Source organism: Bremia lactucae (genome assembly GCF_004359215.1).
Source record: "Bremia lactucae strain SF5 chromosome Unknown BlacSF5_NotPlaced_18_SHOA01000004.1_1233567bp, whole genome shotgun sequence".
Lineage (NCBI taxonomy): Eukaryota > Oomycota > Peronosporomycetes > Peronosporales > Peronosporaceae > Bremia > Bremia lactucae.
The window spans coordinates 782034-797807 of record NW_027152030.1 but is presented as its reverse complement, the minus strand read 5'-3'; the positions used below and the strand labels follow the sequence as shown (position 1 = coordinate 797807).

General features: G+C 47.4%; 3 protein-coding genes across 3 annotated transcripts; 1 reads left to right on the top strand and 2 right to left on the bottom strand.

Moving 5' to 3' along the window:
- Window positions 1-3131: 3131 nt before the first annotated feature.
- Window positions 3132-5696, bottom strand: CCR75_006994 (uncharacterized protein; the record flags this gene model as incomplete). Its single annotated transcript, XM_067965058.1, has 1 exon — window positions 3132-5696. One exon carries the CDS (start codon window positions 5694-5696, stop codon window positions 3132-3134), a length of 2565 nt encoding a protein of 854 aa, XP_067821771.1.
- A 111-nt stretch (window positions 5697-5807) lies between these two features.
- CCR75_006993 (uncharacterized protein) lies at window positions 5808-6443 on the bottom strand (the record flags this gene model as incomplete). The annotated part of the gene is made up of 1 exon (XM_067965057.1): window positions 5808-6443. The coding sequence occupies one exon, from the start codon at window positions 6441-6443 to the stop codon at window positions 5808-5810; it is 636 nt and encodes a 211-aa protein (XP_067821766.1).
- Window positions 6444-9482: 3039 nt separating this feature from the next.
- CCR75_006992 (uncharacterized protein) lies at window positions 9483-13206 on the top strand (the record flags this gene model as incomplete). Its single annotated transcript, XM_067965056.1, has 2 exons — window positions 9483-9731; window positions 9811-13206. 2 exons carry the CDS (start codon window positions 9483-9485, stop codon window positions 13204-13206), a joined length of 3645 nt encoding a protein of 1214 aa, XP_067821767.1.
- Between the last annotated feature and the right edge of the window lie 2568 nt (window positions 13207-15774).

Sequence of the window (15774 nt, the reverse complement as noted above, 5' to 3'; positions counted from 1 at the left end):
CTGCGCCATCCTCGGACGCCAGTCTCGTTTGTGCGCAGCCCGAGTCTTAGTGGGGGAGGGGCCCTTACTATGCTCGGCGCGAAAGAGTGACATAGTTTCACCAATATGACGATACCCATGAGAATATCATCTCAAAGACTGAAACTTGCCCTAGTGACCCTGCCAGTTTAGCAGTGGTCAATAAAACTACGCCTTATGACCGACCTCTTGGCGGTATCATAGGCGAGTTTGATGCTAAAAGTCATTCCTAGAAAGGATGTTCTTCATAACAATATGATGGGATGTACAATTTACAGTGCATTGGTGAGCGAGGCTCAACGCTTTGTGGATGAGCAATTAGCCATCACACGTAAAGTCCGTGACGCAATGGCAAGCGCACAGGACAAGCAAAAATAATATGCGGACCGAAATGGTCGCAAAAATAATGATTCCTTTCGAGTGGGTGAAAAAGTACTATTAAGTACAGCTACCCTACCTAAAAATGCAATCTCTGTACTAACTGGAGGTACCACGAAGTTGTTGCCGCGTTTCGTTGGGCCCTTTACGGTGGTAGAAGAGGTTGGAGACCTAAATTATAAGCTCACCCTTCCCCCGTATATGAAGGCACACCCCGTGTTTTTACGTGGGTCGTCTTAAATGGTATGTATACCCAAATGAGGTCATATATCACCATCTGGCTAAAGAGACTGATGGTGACGCCGACTGTAAGTCGAGGGTCGTTTGGGTGAGGGGGACAGTGAAGGCGAAAAGCTATCGGACCGATGCCTCCCTCCATGAACAGGACTTGGAGAGCGAGAAAATCACGCGAGTAACGCGATTCCCTCAGCATTATCCGTTCAAAGTGGTCTAAGCGAGTCTTCAGGCGTTCATAATCCTGACGAGCCTTCGCTCGGACATCAACGAGATCCGAGGTCAGTTGCAAGACTTTACTCTCGAGATCAGCAATACGTCGTTCAGCAGCGTTTAACGCCTGAGACTGAACGGACGAAGGCAAGGCAGCCGCGATTAGGTGGGCGAGATCGCCGCTCCTATCGGGCGCCGCCTGCACTGATGGATGCGGGTGGGAATCAACGCTTCCTTGTTGGAAGGTTGCTTGCCCACCGCTCCGTGACGCAAGGGTACCAGATCCTCGTCCAATGGAAAGGTTACCCGAAGAGTTTTGACTCTTGGGAACCGATCGATACCCTACGTATTGATGTGCCCAGCTTGGTGGCTGCCTATGAAAAGGAGCACCAGCTGGGGCCTCTTCGCTAGTGTCAAATAGACTAGCAGAAGTAGCGTTGTGAGAAGGAACAGGGGGTAAAGTACCGCCCATGATTCTTTTCACACGCAAGCGGGCGAAATTAATTCGCTGCGACCGCTGTTTCATCGCATCGGAATGCGGATGAATGCGGCGCAGGAATTCCGCCTCGTATTGGTCGGGCGTTTCATTTGAACGCAACACGACCGGGATCGGGAAAATACGCCCAAGCGATTTTCCCTGAGCCCTCCACGATTGAAAGACGCCATAATAATTATGTGCGTCTAGAAGAGCGCGTTCTAGGAGCGACGCTCTTGGCCTGTTTAAACGAGGCCATTAAGATGGAAGGGGCATTAGTGATATACCACCCGTCACATAGCCACGTTCTAAAACGACTGGCTTGTGACACGACTGAGCATGTTCACGTGTCGTTGGCGGAGCTTTGGGCTCCGAATCCTCCATGTCAGAACCATTATGGATAATGGTCTGAGCATAAGGCGTTGTGGTTATACCCAACGGAGAAGCGGCTGCGCCTCTATGGGCAGCGCTCTCAAAACCTGTCGCTGCGCTATCCAGTGCAGACGACGAGACAGCATTCGTAAATGTTGCTGTCTCCATGTTGTGAGCCACGAGAGGCGTTTGGATGGGCAATAATGCGCCATCATCCTTCCTCAGGAGCTCGTTGTCCGCATCAATACTATGAGGTGACGGCAACGGTGTCGACTCATTGTGGTCGACAATGAGCGACAGATCAACATCCTCACTGTTGAAGTGGGATGGATCCTTTAGCCCTGTTAACGCGACAGCAGCAGTAGCTGTCGGCGTTTCGACTAAGGCATTTGGCGCGGCCGGCGAATTAACGCGGCGCGTGCGCTTTGGGTGAGGTTGAGTGGGCGTCTTCGCAGACGACCCACCAACGTAGCCCTTTTTGGATGGCATCTTTGGCGCCGTGTATGGAAACACGTGTGCTAGAGTGATTGAGTGACTAGCGGCGCGTAAAGCTGCTCGCAGTTCCTCTCTCCTCTTTGACGAATTTAAAAATTTAAATTCGTTCTTATAGGGGGATGGTGTAACGGGCTAAAGTTGCCCTAATGGCACACAGTCCCCGTTAAGTACACTTGGTGTACTTAAGGGGATGTCCAATTACTAAATAATAGTAATTAGACCCAGCACTCGGGTGTGGTTCACATTTGTGACAAGCCGTGTGTATGTGATGCACATGAGTGCATTCACATTAGCAGGGATGACGCCTAGCGTCATCCGTCACGCGAGGTATGTAGAAAGATACGCTCGCAATACATATTAAGTTTTATCCATACAGATGACATTTTGATTGGTAAAAATAGGTATTTATATTTAATACGATATAATATAAATCAGTCTGAAAACTACTTCCTACTTGGTAAGTGCGCACGAGGAGCCGGATTACAGCTCCCGTGACGACACTTAACCAGAGTACTTAGTGCGTTGGGTGAGGTCGCTAACGCTCCCACCGCAACTACCTCACTGCACGCAAGAGAAGCTGGTTAAACCGCTTCCTCGCTGTGCTAGGGTGTGTGTCTAAGTAGAGCGTGGCCGCATTACGACGTGCCCGCCTACAAAAGTAGCAGATATCCGCAAGTAATTTCACTTTGCTACATTCTCTCCTTGCTAATGCTGTTTAAGCCCGACTTAATGCTTGCAGACGCACTATTACACCTACATACTGTTAGTTGTTATATTTGACCACATAGTTAAATTGATCAGTTCTGCATTGCGCAGGCTCAAAAACCACAATCTACCTTTAAAATTATACTTCGAAGAAAACTATGCACAATAATTTTCGCTCATAAACATATAAATGCCGGCACTTCAGTGCTTCGTAAATCATATTTAACCCTGGTGTCCTCGTCTACGACTTGACAGAGAGATTCATTAGGTGCTCCATAAACACCTTCAGACTTACGTCGTCTGTAAAAATGACCTCGCCCTGACCGTCCATGCTATTGTGCGTGACGCTCGGATTTAGTTTTGCCATTAAGAAACGCGATTGCGACTTGTGCTGGTCGCATACAACGTAACGCGGTACGGGAAAACGAGAGTCCATAATAAGCTGTGCGTCAGCCTGCGGGGCCTCGAGCAAATTTTTGAAATTCTCATGCGCCGGGTCTTCGTGGAACTTCTGGTCACGCCATGCGGCAATGGTATCACCGTGAAAGACAACAACATAAAAGAATGAGTCTAATAGCAAAATTGTGTCGGATCGCACACTAGCAGCATCCAGTAGAGCCGGAACGGGTGGACCATTGAACGAGTACGACAGCAGCGATGGCTGGATCATCACCAGCGAGTTCGTTGTGCTTTCACGCAACAGGCAATGACGGTAGTACGCACTCTCATCCGGAGAGTAGCCGAATACGGTCAAAAATTGCGATCGACGCAGATGGAACATGAACTGAGGAAAAATAGCAAACTCGGGTGACAAGCGAAACGAAGACGGATCATCCTTGCGGTATTCGGCAAAACGGGCGGCTAAGCGAATAAGCGACCGGTCAATCCAGCGCATAATATCCAGCTGTTCCTCGCCCTGATCCGAGCGATGGACGGCAATGCGTGCCAATAACACAGCGGCAGCCTCTTGATCAAAGCCCCGGCCGAGCGATACCGTGTCGTTCGAGTCGACAGTCCACGGACCGCATATTGTGGTCACACGAGTGCGGTATCGTCCACTGGCATGTTGGTAGCGCGTGATCAATTGAATATAGCGAGCTTTGCCGGGCGCGAGCGGCGACTGATTTGCAATGTCAAAGTAAATAGCGACCGTAGTGTTAGGATCAATACCGCCCATGGACCAAGCATTCGTGCCACCAAAGCCAATTTCCACCTCGGACACATTCTTCGGAGCTGCACCCTGGCGCTTTAGTGGAGCACAAGGACCAATCGCACCCGCGACTTTGAACTCGCGACTCGTCAGCACTTCCACTGAGGCTGCAAAGGCCATTGTAAGCTGGTCCTTGTCACAATCAGCTGCTTCTTCTGAAAATTTGCTAAACATCCGACGAAACGATTCTCGGAAGACTGATTGACCAAAGGAATCTGCAAGCACTATCACGCCACCGGTCTTTTGCACGCAAGCAGCCATTTCCATCACACCACTCTGATCGAGCGAACACGCAAAAATATCGACGACATGACTTGAAGCGACACACCGCGCAGCCAACTCGTTGTAGTGTGCTAGAGCCTTCTTGGTAAGCGGAGCCTTGTCTTTCTGAAGATCCGTGTGCGAGCGAATGTCTTCTTTGCGATCACGACTGACAATAGCTCCTGGGCCAACGGTCGGGGGTCCACCAACAAACATCATGATCCGAGCGCCTTGGCCACGAAATGTGGCCTCTAAGAGACCTACACTCACCGACATGGCCACACCCGTGCACCGCTGAGGACGTTGATCGGCCGCCACTGGCCACGGGTCCCGCTGGAGATCTTCGAGAATCGATTCCAGCGTGAAGCCGCACTCAAACACAGGAAGCAAAAATCGCGCCGCGTTGCTGCTTTGCTGCTGGGCCTGTTGAGGCTGGCCAGGCATTTGCTGCTGTCTGCGCGTCACAGCGAGACCCAACAAATCGTGCACTTGCTGCGCTGTAAAGTCCTTGTTTCCACGAAACACGTGCGACTTGGGCACTTCTGGAAACCCTAGTTCATGCACGTGTACCATGGTGCCAAAGGTTACGAGACCGATGAGTGCATCGGGAGGCAATTGATTAAGAGTCTGCTGAATCGAATCCTTGAGCTCCTCAAGCTCCTCCTCGTGAAGGCACGTATCAATACAAAAGACAAAGACAGAGGGACCGGCTTGGCGATTCTGCAGCTCGTACTCGAGCGTCGTATACTGTGGAATAAGCTCAGCTGGAAGGTTTTCCTGCGTAATGTTCTCAGCGTAGTGCGGTGGGAACTGGTTCCGCGTCACGCAGAATGGACACACCCATAGCTTTGAGACAAAGTCGACCTGGCAAAAAGGATTTAGCACAGCAGCGCACGCTTTACAGTGAATCGGATCGTATTCCACCGCAGGAGGCATGCCGTCGATAGGTTTCAAGGGTTGGTACAGGCAGCCAATTGGCATGACGCAGCGCGTCTGTTCCAGCTTCGTACAAGGCCATGAGTTCCACGAAAAACGCACACCATCTTTGGCCTCCATCGCATGAAAGTCCCATTCCTGAGATTGCATACCAGGCTGATAGCCCCCTTGTTGGCCGTACTGGTCGTACGGTCCCTGCTGCTGGCCAAATTGGTCGTAACTGCCCTGTTGGGAGTACTGCTGCTGGTCGTATCCGCCCTGTTGAGTGTAATTCTGCTGGTCGTAGCCAGCCTGCTGGGCATACTGTTGCTGGTCATAGCCGCTTTGCTGAGCATACTGCTGCTGGGGCTGCTGCTGGATATAGCCGCCTTGCTGTCGGTCGTTTCCGCCTTGCTGCATACTGAACAAGGATTTTGAAGTGTTACCAAGCCACGTATTCGACGTTTATGTGGGACACACCAGAAGGTCGACATTTTTTCAAATCGAGTCTATTTATAATATTTTGGTCTACTAATTCACAGGCATGTACAGCTTGCTCTCGATGCGACGCTCTTCCCGTCGGCGGCGCATGAACTTCGCCATCCTCGCGACAGTAACGTATACTCCGATAACAAATAATGGCACCACAAACACCCACATTAATGGGTGCACTAGCACAGTGGAAAGGGTGGATGAAGACGCTCCCGTTTGAATATTGTTTGCAGCTAGCGCATCGCTCGAGCGCAGAGCGTGCCCCGCGCCATCGTGGTGCCTTGAGTAGTAGATATTAATTTCCATGGATGAATCATCGCCTACGTCCTTGTCGTTGTCGAATGCCTTGACATTTATCGCTGGATTAGAGCCAATTGTCCTGGGTACTTCGCTTAAGCCAGCCGACAGCGTTTTCACGCAGTCCGTAGTGAGCAGTTCATGGTGTGAGATCATGCAAAGACGCATAATGCGCACGGCTTCAACTACCTTACGAGGCTTCACCTCATTTGGGGCTTGTCGTAACAGTGCCACGATGTTAGCCTCCCTCTGGCAAAACGCAGCCACATCGTGGGCGCAAGCTGGACTCTTCGTCACGTCGCTGAGACTCATATCTCTTTCCAATTCCATGGCCTCCGCTGTCATAGAGTTCATCTCGGGGTGTTTTTGCATTTTCATTTTTGGCTGCCTCTGCATCCTATTTGTTTCTATTGTGCTGCGTAGAGAAAAATAGTTAATGACATACGTCGAGCCATCTGAAATATACTGCACCAAAGAGTCAAAATCGTCGAATTGTTTAAGCCATGTTAATTCGCTACAGAGAAGAAGTGAATTCTATGATAATAAAGCTTATGAAACGCCTATATCTTACGATAAGTGCTTGAGTCTAGCAAGCTAGAGCTGCTGGGCTCAAGCTGCCATTTCTGCCTGCGCTGGCAAACATAGTGCATTTCTTCTGCGGCAAGTCCCTCGCGTTACTAATAAAATGTTTAGCCGGTTTGCGGTAGACACTTTCAAAGGAGTTCATCTAATTACCACGCATATTTTACCTATAGCCTCCGAAGTAAATAAAATACTCAATAAGTGTGTTAAATGAATTAGTTGCCACGTCTGTTTTGACTGGCGTAACTTACTCTTACCCATAAAAATTGCACCAAAGCTATCACTTAGCTGCGAAGCCATCACGGCTAATTATTAGAACTGAAGCCCTTCTCAGATATGCAGTCAGTTTCAAATTTCGCCTCAAGACTGTACATATTCGTCGTGGGTATCACCACGACCCTTCCATAATAGGTTGCTGCTGCCTTTATTAATAAAGTGCTTCTAATTGCACCAAGAGCAACCGAAACGTGAAAGCAGAATCTGCTCATTAATCGCGAGTTGAATTTTTACGTACTTATGCGACAATTTATACTGAGTAATACTAAAATTTTAATAATTGCGGATGTAATAGTTTTCGATGTGCGACAATAATCAATGATACTACATTTGGTAAAATGAGAGAGAAGATCAATTTTCTGAGCGCCGGACAGCCCACTGTCTGACAACCTTTGCTTAGCTTATGTTCGGTTCCATAAAGAGAAAGGTGCACTAAATAAAAATAGTAAAATTGAGTACAGGATGTTCTTCACCACAACCAGGCACATCCTATGATAGACACAGTCTAGACAACATTTACTGGTTCCTCTAAACCAATTTTGAGGTATGTGAATAAAAAAAGTCAGCCACGCAAAGAAGTCGATCACGCACATTTTGCGTAACGTGCGTTCTTCACGATCGCCGTAAATGTTGATTTCACCTCATCGAAAAGCCGTTTTGTGAGTTTCATTAATCGAACATTAAGTTTCTTGGGTGTTAAAGCACAACGAAGTGTAGACAAATAAGTTAAAGAGAAACAAGTGTTAGAGTTTTGTTCTAAGGTAGACTATTGGATAGTATATCTGACGGTAAAATTGAAGACGGCCACGTGAAAGAGCGTGTGGCAATCAATGCATGAGTTAACAACAAAATAAATAGTTACAGTGGTAGGTATTGCCAGAGCCCTTATAAACACAGCAACCCATTTAATTTTTCTTAAAGCAGCAAAAATCAAAAACTTAGCAACTAGCGAAGCTGTAGAAATTGATTTTCCAAGGTAAAACAAAAGATCAACAGGATAGTACAATCCGGGAAGGAAGATTTGTGTGATGACTTGTCAAAATTTGACAACGCAAGATATGTAATTTCTTAAAATAAAATTGAACTGGGTGTCTGCCGATTGGTACATATAGTCGATGGGTTTGTCATTAGAAGAGTTTTACCTGGCGCACCTAAGCTTACCGTGAAAACCGTAAGGTGTTCACAAAAGCAAATAGAAACTTTTCTTTATCAGATTGATCAGGTCTGATGACAAGCGAAGTTAATTAGACGCGGGGTGATGTTTCAACAGTTTGCAGTGACTCTTAGTCCGAACAGCTCACGCTCTATATTCAAGCTTGTTGGGGTTATAGCTGATGATTTCTGCTCTTTCAAAAATGTTTATTGAGCCAAAACCAAAGTTACGGCTATTATAACGACCGACACGATATTTAAGCGTGAACATTTTTTTGGCACAGTTACAAGCAATTTTACGTAAACAGAAAACCAATTAAATAATCGAAAAAAGTTAAGTTATTTCACTAATGTATTATTGTGAGTTAAAATAGTGTTATGTGCGACTGCCTTTTTTCCACGAGCATTAATAGTAGATAAACTAATTTAAGTATTTTGCATGTTAAAATCATTCCTAAATATTATTACTAATGATTCCGATAATTGTTAACGAAGCGGATCATGGAAAAGCTCAGTAGATTTTCTATGTTGTGCCACTAGCGCTTCTAGAAACTCGAATGGTGGGAAAGTGTTCGCAAGAAAAGTGGTTTATGAGGCGGGTGCAAGTGACTTTTACACTTACGTTGATTGCGTTACAAATAAAAATGAGGTCCGAGCTTCCAAGAGCAGGATGTCTCTGACCTGGAAAAATTTATAGACGAGCCACCAAGAGTCGTGAGCAATTGACGGGGCTGGTGGTCAGCCTCATCAATTGCTGTAAGCAATTGTGTCCTGAACTTAGTAAGACAGAATTGATTTACGAGGGGTTCGTAATGTACGGAGCGCCATTTGTTTAGTCAATTTTCGTTGCCTTGTAATAAATAGCGAGTGTTGTGCCAATCGAATAAAATCTGGCAAGTCGGTATTGCATCTATCCGGTCTCGGTGTGTTGCCAATCGTTACTAGAAGGATTTTTTTTATCTTTGGAGACCGTCGAGCATTGACAGTTACCGCTGAGCTAAAAGGTGCTTTATTATTGTAGCTCGCATGAGTTGCACCTGATTCTGAAGACAATGTGGGCCGCCTAGTGGCCATCGTCTACTTCTAGCCCTTGCATTTATCCTAAACGTAATTTCAAAACTTTCGTGAGTCGGAGCTGCCACATATAATTTGAAGGCTAGGAAACAACAACACCTGTGAGAGCAAATATACTTTACACTGAATCTAGCTTTATGAAATGGGTCAAAGAATTCCAAAAAAACGCGCATCATCCAGCAAAACGGTCAGAAACGGGGCGGACCTGTAAGACCTATCCCCTCTCTTCATGTCGATCGACCGCCTCCTTCTGGCACTGGTCTTTTAGCGCGGTGTAACCAGACCCGGCGCTCTCTATTTCATCGGTCCCTCGTACGATCATCAATTGCAGCAATGGCGTCTACGGCGATCGCGCCGAGAACGCGACTTGCGACCAAAGGCGTAACGACAATCTACGACTCGTATCCGCTAAGTCTGCGCACATTTCTCGCCGAAGAAGGCCTGCCACCCTTCGCGCGCTCGAAAGCACACTCAATGGAAGGTCCGGCGCAAAAGCTCATGGCTGTGGACGACGACGAGTATCTCCACAACTTTTACGACTCGTCCTCCTCGGTGGATACGATCGATTTGGGCAACGAAGGGGTACAGTCAATCATGCCATGTCCTGGAGTTCGTACCCGTGGCATTATTAATTGTTTTTGTTCTATTCGTGTCGCGACAGATCACTGAACCAACAGCGCCAGTTAGCAGCTCGTTTGGCAAATACCACAACGAAGTGTTTGAGACAAAAGAGCGCTCGAAAGTGCTCAGCGCGTTACGCCATCGTGGCAAAGCGGGGAACAAAGCCTCAAAGATGAAAAAGCGCGTGCCCGTGGCCCCGTCAACGTTCACTGCCGACGACGTCCTGCGCGCTGGGACGCTCATTAAACAGGGCAGTTGGCGACGCAATTGGAAAACGAGGTTCTTTATTCTTCGCAGCGACTGTCCAAGTTTGTGTTACTTCACGTCCGAAGACAAATTGGAATTGCTAGGCGACATTCCTATTACCGAGGACACTATCATTTTAGACCGTAGCGGTGGCGGCCACGCCCCGTTTCGCTTTCAAATTCGCACGGACGCCCAGACGCTTTTACTTGAAGCCGAGAGCCGCGACAACCAAAGTCGATGGATCGAGGCGTGTCAAGAATTGGCGGACGCGATTCGAGCGTCGAAATTTTCCGTGAATATGCCCGTCTCGAACTTTTCGTTCGATGGGCCACAGTCGTCGCATGTGTCTGGCTCGACTACCACGACGTTCCGTACCACGGAGAAAGAGAATTCGTCAGGGCTCGAGGAGAGTGTCTCGTCCTCGCAGAATTGGCATGACACGGAAACAAGCGGAGTAGATGAAGTCGAAGGGAGCCTGAAAGTCACGACCACTTCGCACCGGTACAGCGCGAGTGGCTCTGTGAGTTCAGCAACACAGGACAATGGCCTTCGACCGTCACGACGATTGTACGATTTATCCATCTCAGTGGTGATGGGAAGACGCTGCAAATTGGTGGAACACGCTGCATTTGTGGATAAAGAGAAGGACCGTGCGGGATGTTTTGTCACAATTAGCGGTTATTTACGCAAGAGCAATACATTGGTGGAACTTGGCGTCACCGATTCAATCAAGTTGACAACTTTACTTGCAGTTTGCGGCGCGAATTCAAGCGGATTGGGCAAACAAGCTCCTGTTCCATTTTCAGTCGTTTTGACATCCGAATTAGAATGTTTTGATCATTTGCGACTGGAATTGTGCAAGACGCAATTGATGCAAAGTCCTGGAAATAATCAGGGCACCATTGGCGTGGGGCGATGTCTCCTAGACGGACAATTGCTCGGCTCGACGCCTTGTGCTGTGACGATGGCAGACCGAAGTTCACCGACTCAAGACATGCTGGTAACGAATCACCCGTTGCTGGACTATAAAACGACAGGAGACCCCAGTGGACCACTCTCGATTAAGAGTGGTTTGTCAGTAAGTCTCGCAAATGACAGCGAGATGGTGCAATTAGTAGTGCAGGTCTTCCGTTCCGTGTCACCTCAAAATGTCCTCCCTACCACTGGCGTCGACATGGCAAATTCAAAATACCTCATTCCAACAACTCTTGCCCCTGGTCGCGAAACCACTGGCAAATTCGCAACTGAGACGCGTATGGACTTTTCCAATCTCACTCGAGGAAGCGATGTGCATACGTTTATGGAAAATGACCCTTTTGTTTCGAGCCTTAGTTCAGGTACGCTCAGTGAGGCCTTGAATGGCAATTTACGGCACGTGGTGGTCGATGAAATTTTACGAGTCCCGCGGAGCACTTTTGCGTTACCAATTGCGTACTTGGATTTTCTAGAAGAACAAGCGTTAGAGCGGTCACGTTTTCTGCAAAAACAGCTACATGCAATGGAGGACTTTCCTCGTGAGACAGAGCGCTTAATCACAGAAGTTGACTTTTTGCGAAAAAAACAAGAAGAATATTTGAAACAGCGGCAATTTCTGATTCGACAGGAAAAGCGCTTATTGACGGAACAATCGGATGGCAAGTTTTTCATGGCAGCTGAGCGCGCTGGAACGGTCTTTGCCGCCAGTGACTCTCCCGGAGCGTTAAACGCGTCGACGGCAATTTCTGGAGCTGCAGGTGCGAATGACGCGGACGCAGTGGCACCTTTTAAACGAAGTACATACAAAAACCTTAATTTGTGGCAATTCTTGCCAACGAACATGCAAGACCAGTTTCTATGTACGTGCAAACCGCCACGTAGTGACACGGCCTTAAGTCGCCTTTCTTCGCGGCCTTTTGTGTGGCACACTATGACCATGGGATGTCCAGCTGCTCATACGAAAGGGTTCGCAAATGGTGGCTATCCTGCCACGGGGCCAATTGAAACTGTGTCTTTAATTGGCTTGGGTGACGACGACCCCGTAGTGGCAAAGAATCAAGAAGGGGAATCATCGAGCCCCACGTCGCCTGTCATATCCAGTAAATTAGGCACATTGCACCACACGTCCTCGTGCGCAGATGACTCGTTGGCTGCGTTCAAGCTCCGCCTTGAGCTCCAAGATCGCTTAAGTGTCATCGGCAGTCAGATTTTATCGGCGGCCGCTGCTTGTATATTGGCCTCGTTAGACCTTGCTGTCAATGGAAGTGCTTTTCATCAAGCTCAGCTCGATCGGGCGGCAACCTTTGGATTCTTCATGCATTTCGAGTCGCTTTTAAGTACACAAGGCAAAGAATATGGCATGCTCGAAGATTTCGCCGCTGGAGCGCGATGGTTACGGACCGTATCTATCCAGTTTCGTCGACACTTGAGTACAGGGTCGTTTTTTTCATTGAAAAAATATACCCCGCCGAATTTTCACGACAATCATTGTCTCTTGTTGACGATTGGAATCAATGAGGACCACAAGGCTGTGCTGCCCCCGTCTTTGGGCTCAGGAGACGGAGTCGTGCCCATTCGGTGCGTGCTTTTTACACAAGGCGTCAATGAAAAGCAAAGTCTCGTGCATGCGTACAAGTCGAGCGCTGTGAAGCTGCAGGAACGAGTGAATCGAGACAATCTCGCGGAGCTTAAGCGGATCTACGCGCTTTATTGCCGACTGTGGACGGAAGAAACCGATAAACGGGTCCGACAGAATAGCCGTCTACGAGCGTACAGCGCCATTGCCCTTGATGACGTTGAGGAAGCAGCAAAGGCGTTGGATCGACACGATCTCCAAGCGCTGGACGATTTACTTGCTCAGATTGAGCACCACATTTGCTCGTCCTCGAGCCAATACAAGAAAAACGTCGCGTTGTTAATGGATTCTTCGGATTTCTGTCGCGCTCTCGGGGCTGCACGAGTGACATGCTGCAAGAGTGGTAAGGACCGGACAGCTATGTCTGTGACCCTCGAGCAAACGCGAGTGCTGTGTGCAGAGCTCCAAGCATCACAGGGCGCTACCATCTGCGCCAACATGCGGCTCTACGGAGTGCGCCGACGCAACGTCTTTATGAACACGAGGGCAGACAAATTTGCGTTTAATGAAATGCAACGTAAAATGCTGCCCGAGTGCTATAAACCACCAGCGGGTACATACAAATCTGGGAAAACATAAGGCCGACGAAGTCGAGGTAAAATATTTAGACGCAAGGGGCGATATTTTCATGTTTACATTAAGAGAGGCCCGTTGCGGCCGAGGCTCCGGATCTATGCGCGATGGCGATGAAGTGGTCGCCTTTTGGCTTGGATTCGGCTGATGTCTTCGGCAACGAGCTTGTAGAGTTGTCGCATTGCGACATAAAGGTTCTTTGTTTGCAAGAAGTAGCCGACAAGTAATGTTTGTCGGCCAATGTATTGTGAACAAGTCACTCGAAAGCATCATGTGAAATTAAAAGCAAATTACACTCTAGCATTCCACTTTTGCTTCTCGTTATCGATTTACGCTTCTTTGACGATTGCAAATATGTTTCTTACGCCACTCCTTTTCAACAAAAACACAAAGCTGGAGGCAAATCTAATAAAGTAGAATGACTCGCATGACTTTGATTAAACAGAGGACGATGGCCTTGAAACAGTCATTTATTATACATTCGACAATAATTGTAGGAAAATTTTTACTGGGTTACTTGCGCAAAAATATCGTTCAGCTCAAAGCGTTCATTGTCTTTTTCTTAAGCGCTTAACACAAGAAAATGTCATGTGTAGTGGCTTCACCAGCTGGTTGTCAAGGGTTCACATCCTTGAAAAGATGGCAAATTTGTTATCAATTGTATGCTTTGTATTTTTAGATGAGTTTAACGTCGCTCATAGTTTTCCGCCTTCTTTTTCTTGCATTGTTTAGATCTTGCGATCTTTGCAATGGCAAAAAGCGCTATTCATCGAAGGCTGGTTGTCAAAGAAAATTGGATTATTTCGTATTTAGCCGCAGCACCGATTTATGAAGGTATGAATGTATAATTGATATCCACAACTATATTTTAATGTTTTCTGGAGGAAATGTTATATTCACTCCCTTTTTCCTTAAATTCACACCGTTTTTTGAATTTGCAGTGCGAGGTCGGTCGCGTGATAAGAAATTATCATAGCGTAATACGTTATCCTTATGTATGTTGGAGAAATGAATTGTCGCATGGGATACTGTCAGGGTGAAAAAATGGTGAAACAACATTTATTTCTGAGGTCAATGCCGAGCAGCAATCTGCATACCAGCACTAGCTGTAACAACTGTAACTGTAACGGGGCACTGCCGACTTTTACTGCTTCAGTACAAGTCCACTACGCACTGCCTCAGCGCGAGTGGTGCCTCACGTCACTTCACGTACACTAGTACGTGCAGAGGAAGTCTTCTCTTTAAAACACTTGCTTTCAAGAGGGTTAATTAAAACTGTACTAATATAATACAGTTCTTTTCGTCTATCTCCTTAACATTATAAACTAATACAAAACATGTACTACAAGGCTTATCTGTCTTTCCCTTTGCGCGCGCCCAGCGCTAACTGGACCGCAGAGAAAGTAGATATAATAGTCTATATCTACCAATGGATAAGCTTTTAAAATATTACCATGTAAAGTAATATTCTTAAAATATTATCTACCTTTTAGATAATATATCAATCAACAACCTTTAAGTGTTAATTTCATGGAACGATACACCCCGTTACATCACCCCTCCCTTAAACGACAATCGCTTTGACTAAGCATTGAATAGAGTGGTCACTATAAGATCACTTATTTTAAAACGATGTTGATTGGTCAAAACCATCATTTTCAATTTATCGCATGGGTAACGAGTCCATGTGGTATGCGAATAGTGCGGCGCCTTCGGCTGCGGTTCATGCAGCCGCGGGCGACGCATTAGTGTCTCATGGGGCAGACGCTCCGTCTGCTGTAGTGTCATCTTCTCCCGCAACTCTAAAAAACAAAATGTTGCGGGTGCACGTTGTGATACACCACGTGAATGCGACTCCTCTCTCGAGGTCGACTACGAATGCGAGTTGGACGAAATTGCCGACTCGGGGAGAATAAAACAGTCGCCTGATCATCGTCAGGCGGCCGACTATGAGCCTTCGAATGAAGGGGCTCATAAGACGTGCTGGTAGCATTCGCTACAGCATGTTCGGTTGCGACGATGAGGAATCATCCTCATCGCCAGCACCGTCTCCCGTGCCGTCACCCACACATATTTATGTGCGTAGTGATGACGATAGCGTAAGCCATCGGAATATAAGTTCTTGTGGTACCCCTGCATCAGTGAGTACCGCTCAGGGGATCGTAGACACTAAAATGTCTCGTTCTTGCCTCAAACATGTTGAGCGCGACATCCCTCCAACGAGGATGACGGTGCGTCTAGCGACAGGCGCATCGATAACAGTAATGGAACGCGTAGTGAAATTGCACTACACGTTCAAGGATTTACAGTACGATGATGATTTCATCGTTCTGGATTTGGATGACAATTTTGATGCCATCCTAGGTCTACCTTGGCTCAGAAAATATGAGCCAAGGATCAGCTGGCAGCATCGATCCGTAAAGATGCCTGCCACTTGTTCATCAGATGGCCATCTGATGAACGTCTTGGAGCGTCCACAAGCGTGTGGATGTACTACGAGTGAGTGCGATGGCCTCACTTGTGGTACGGTCGTTAGTACAACTGCACAAGATCACAGTGTGATTACCAATCACA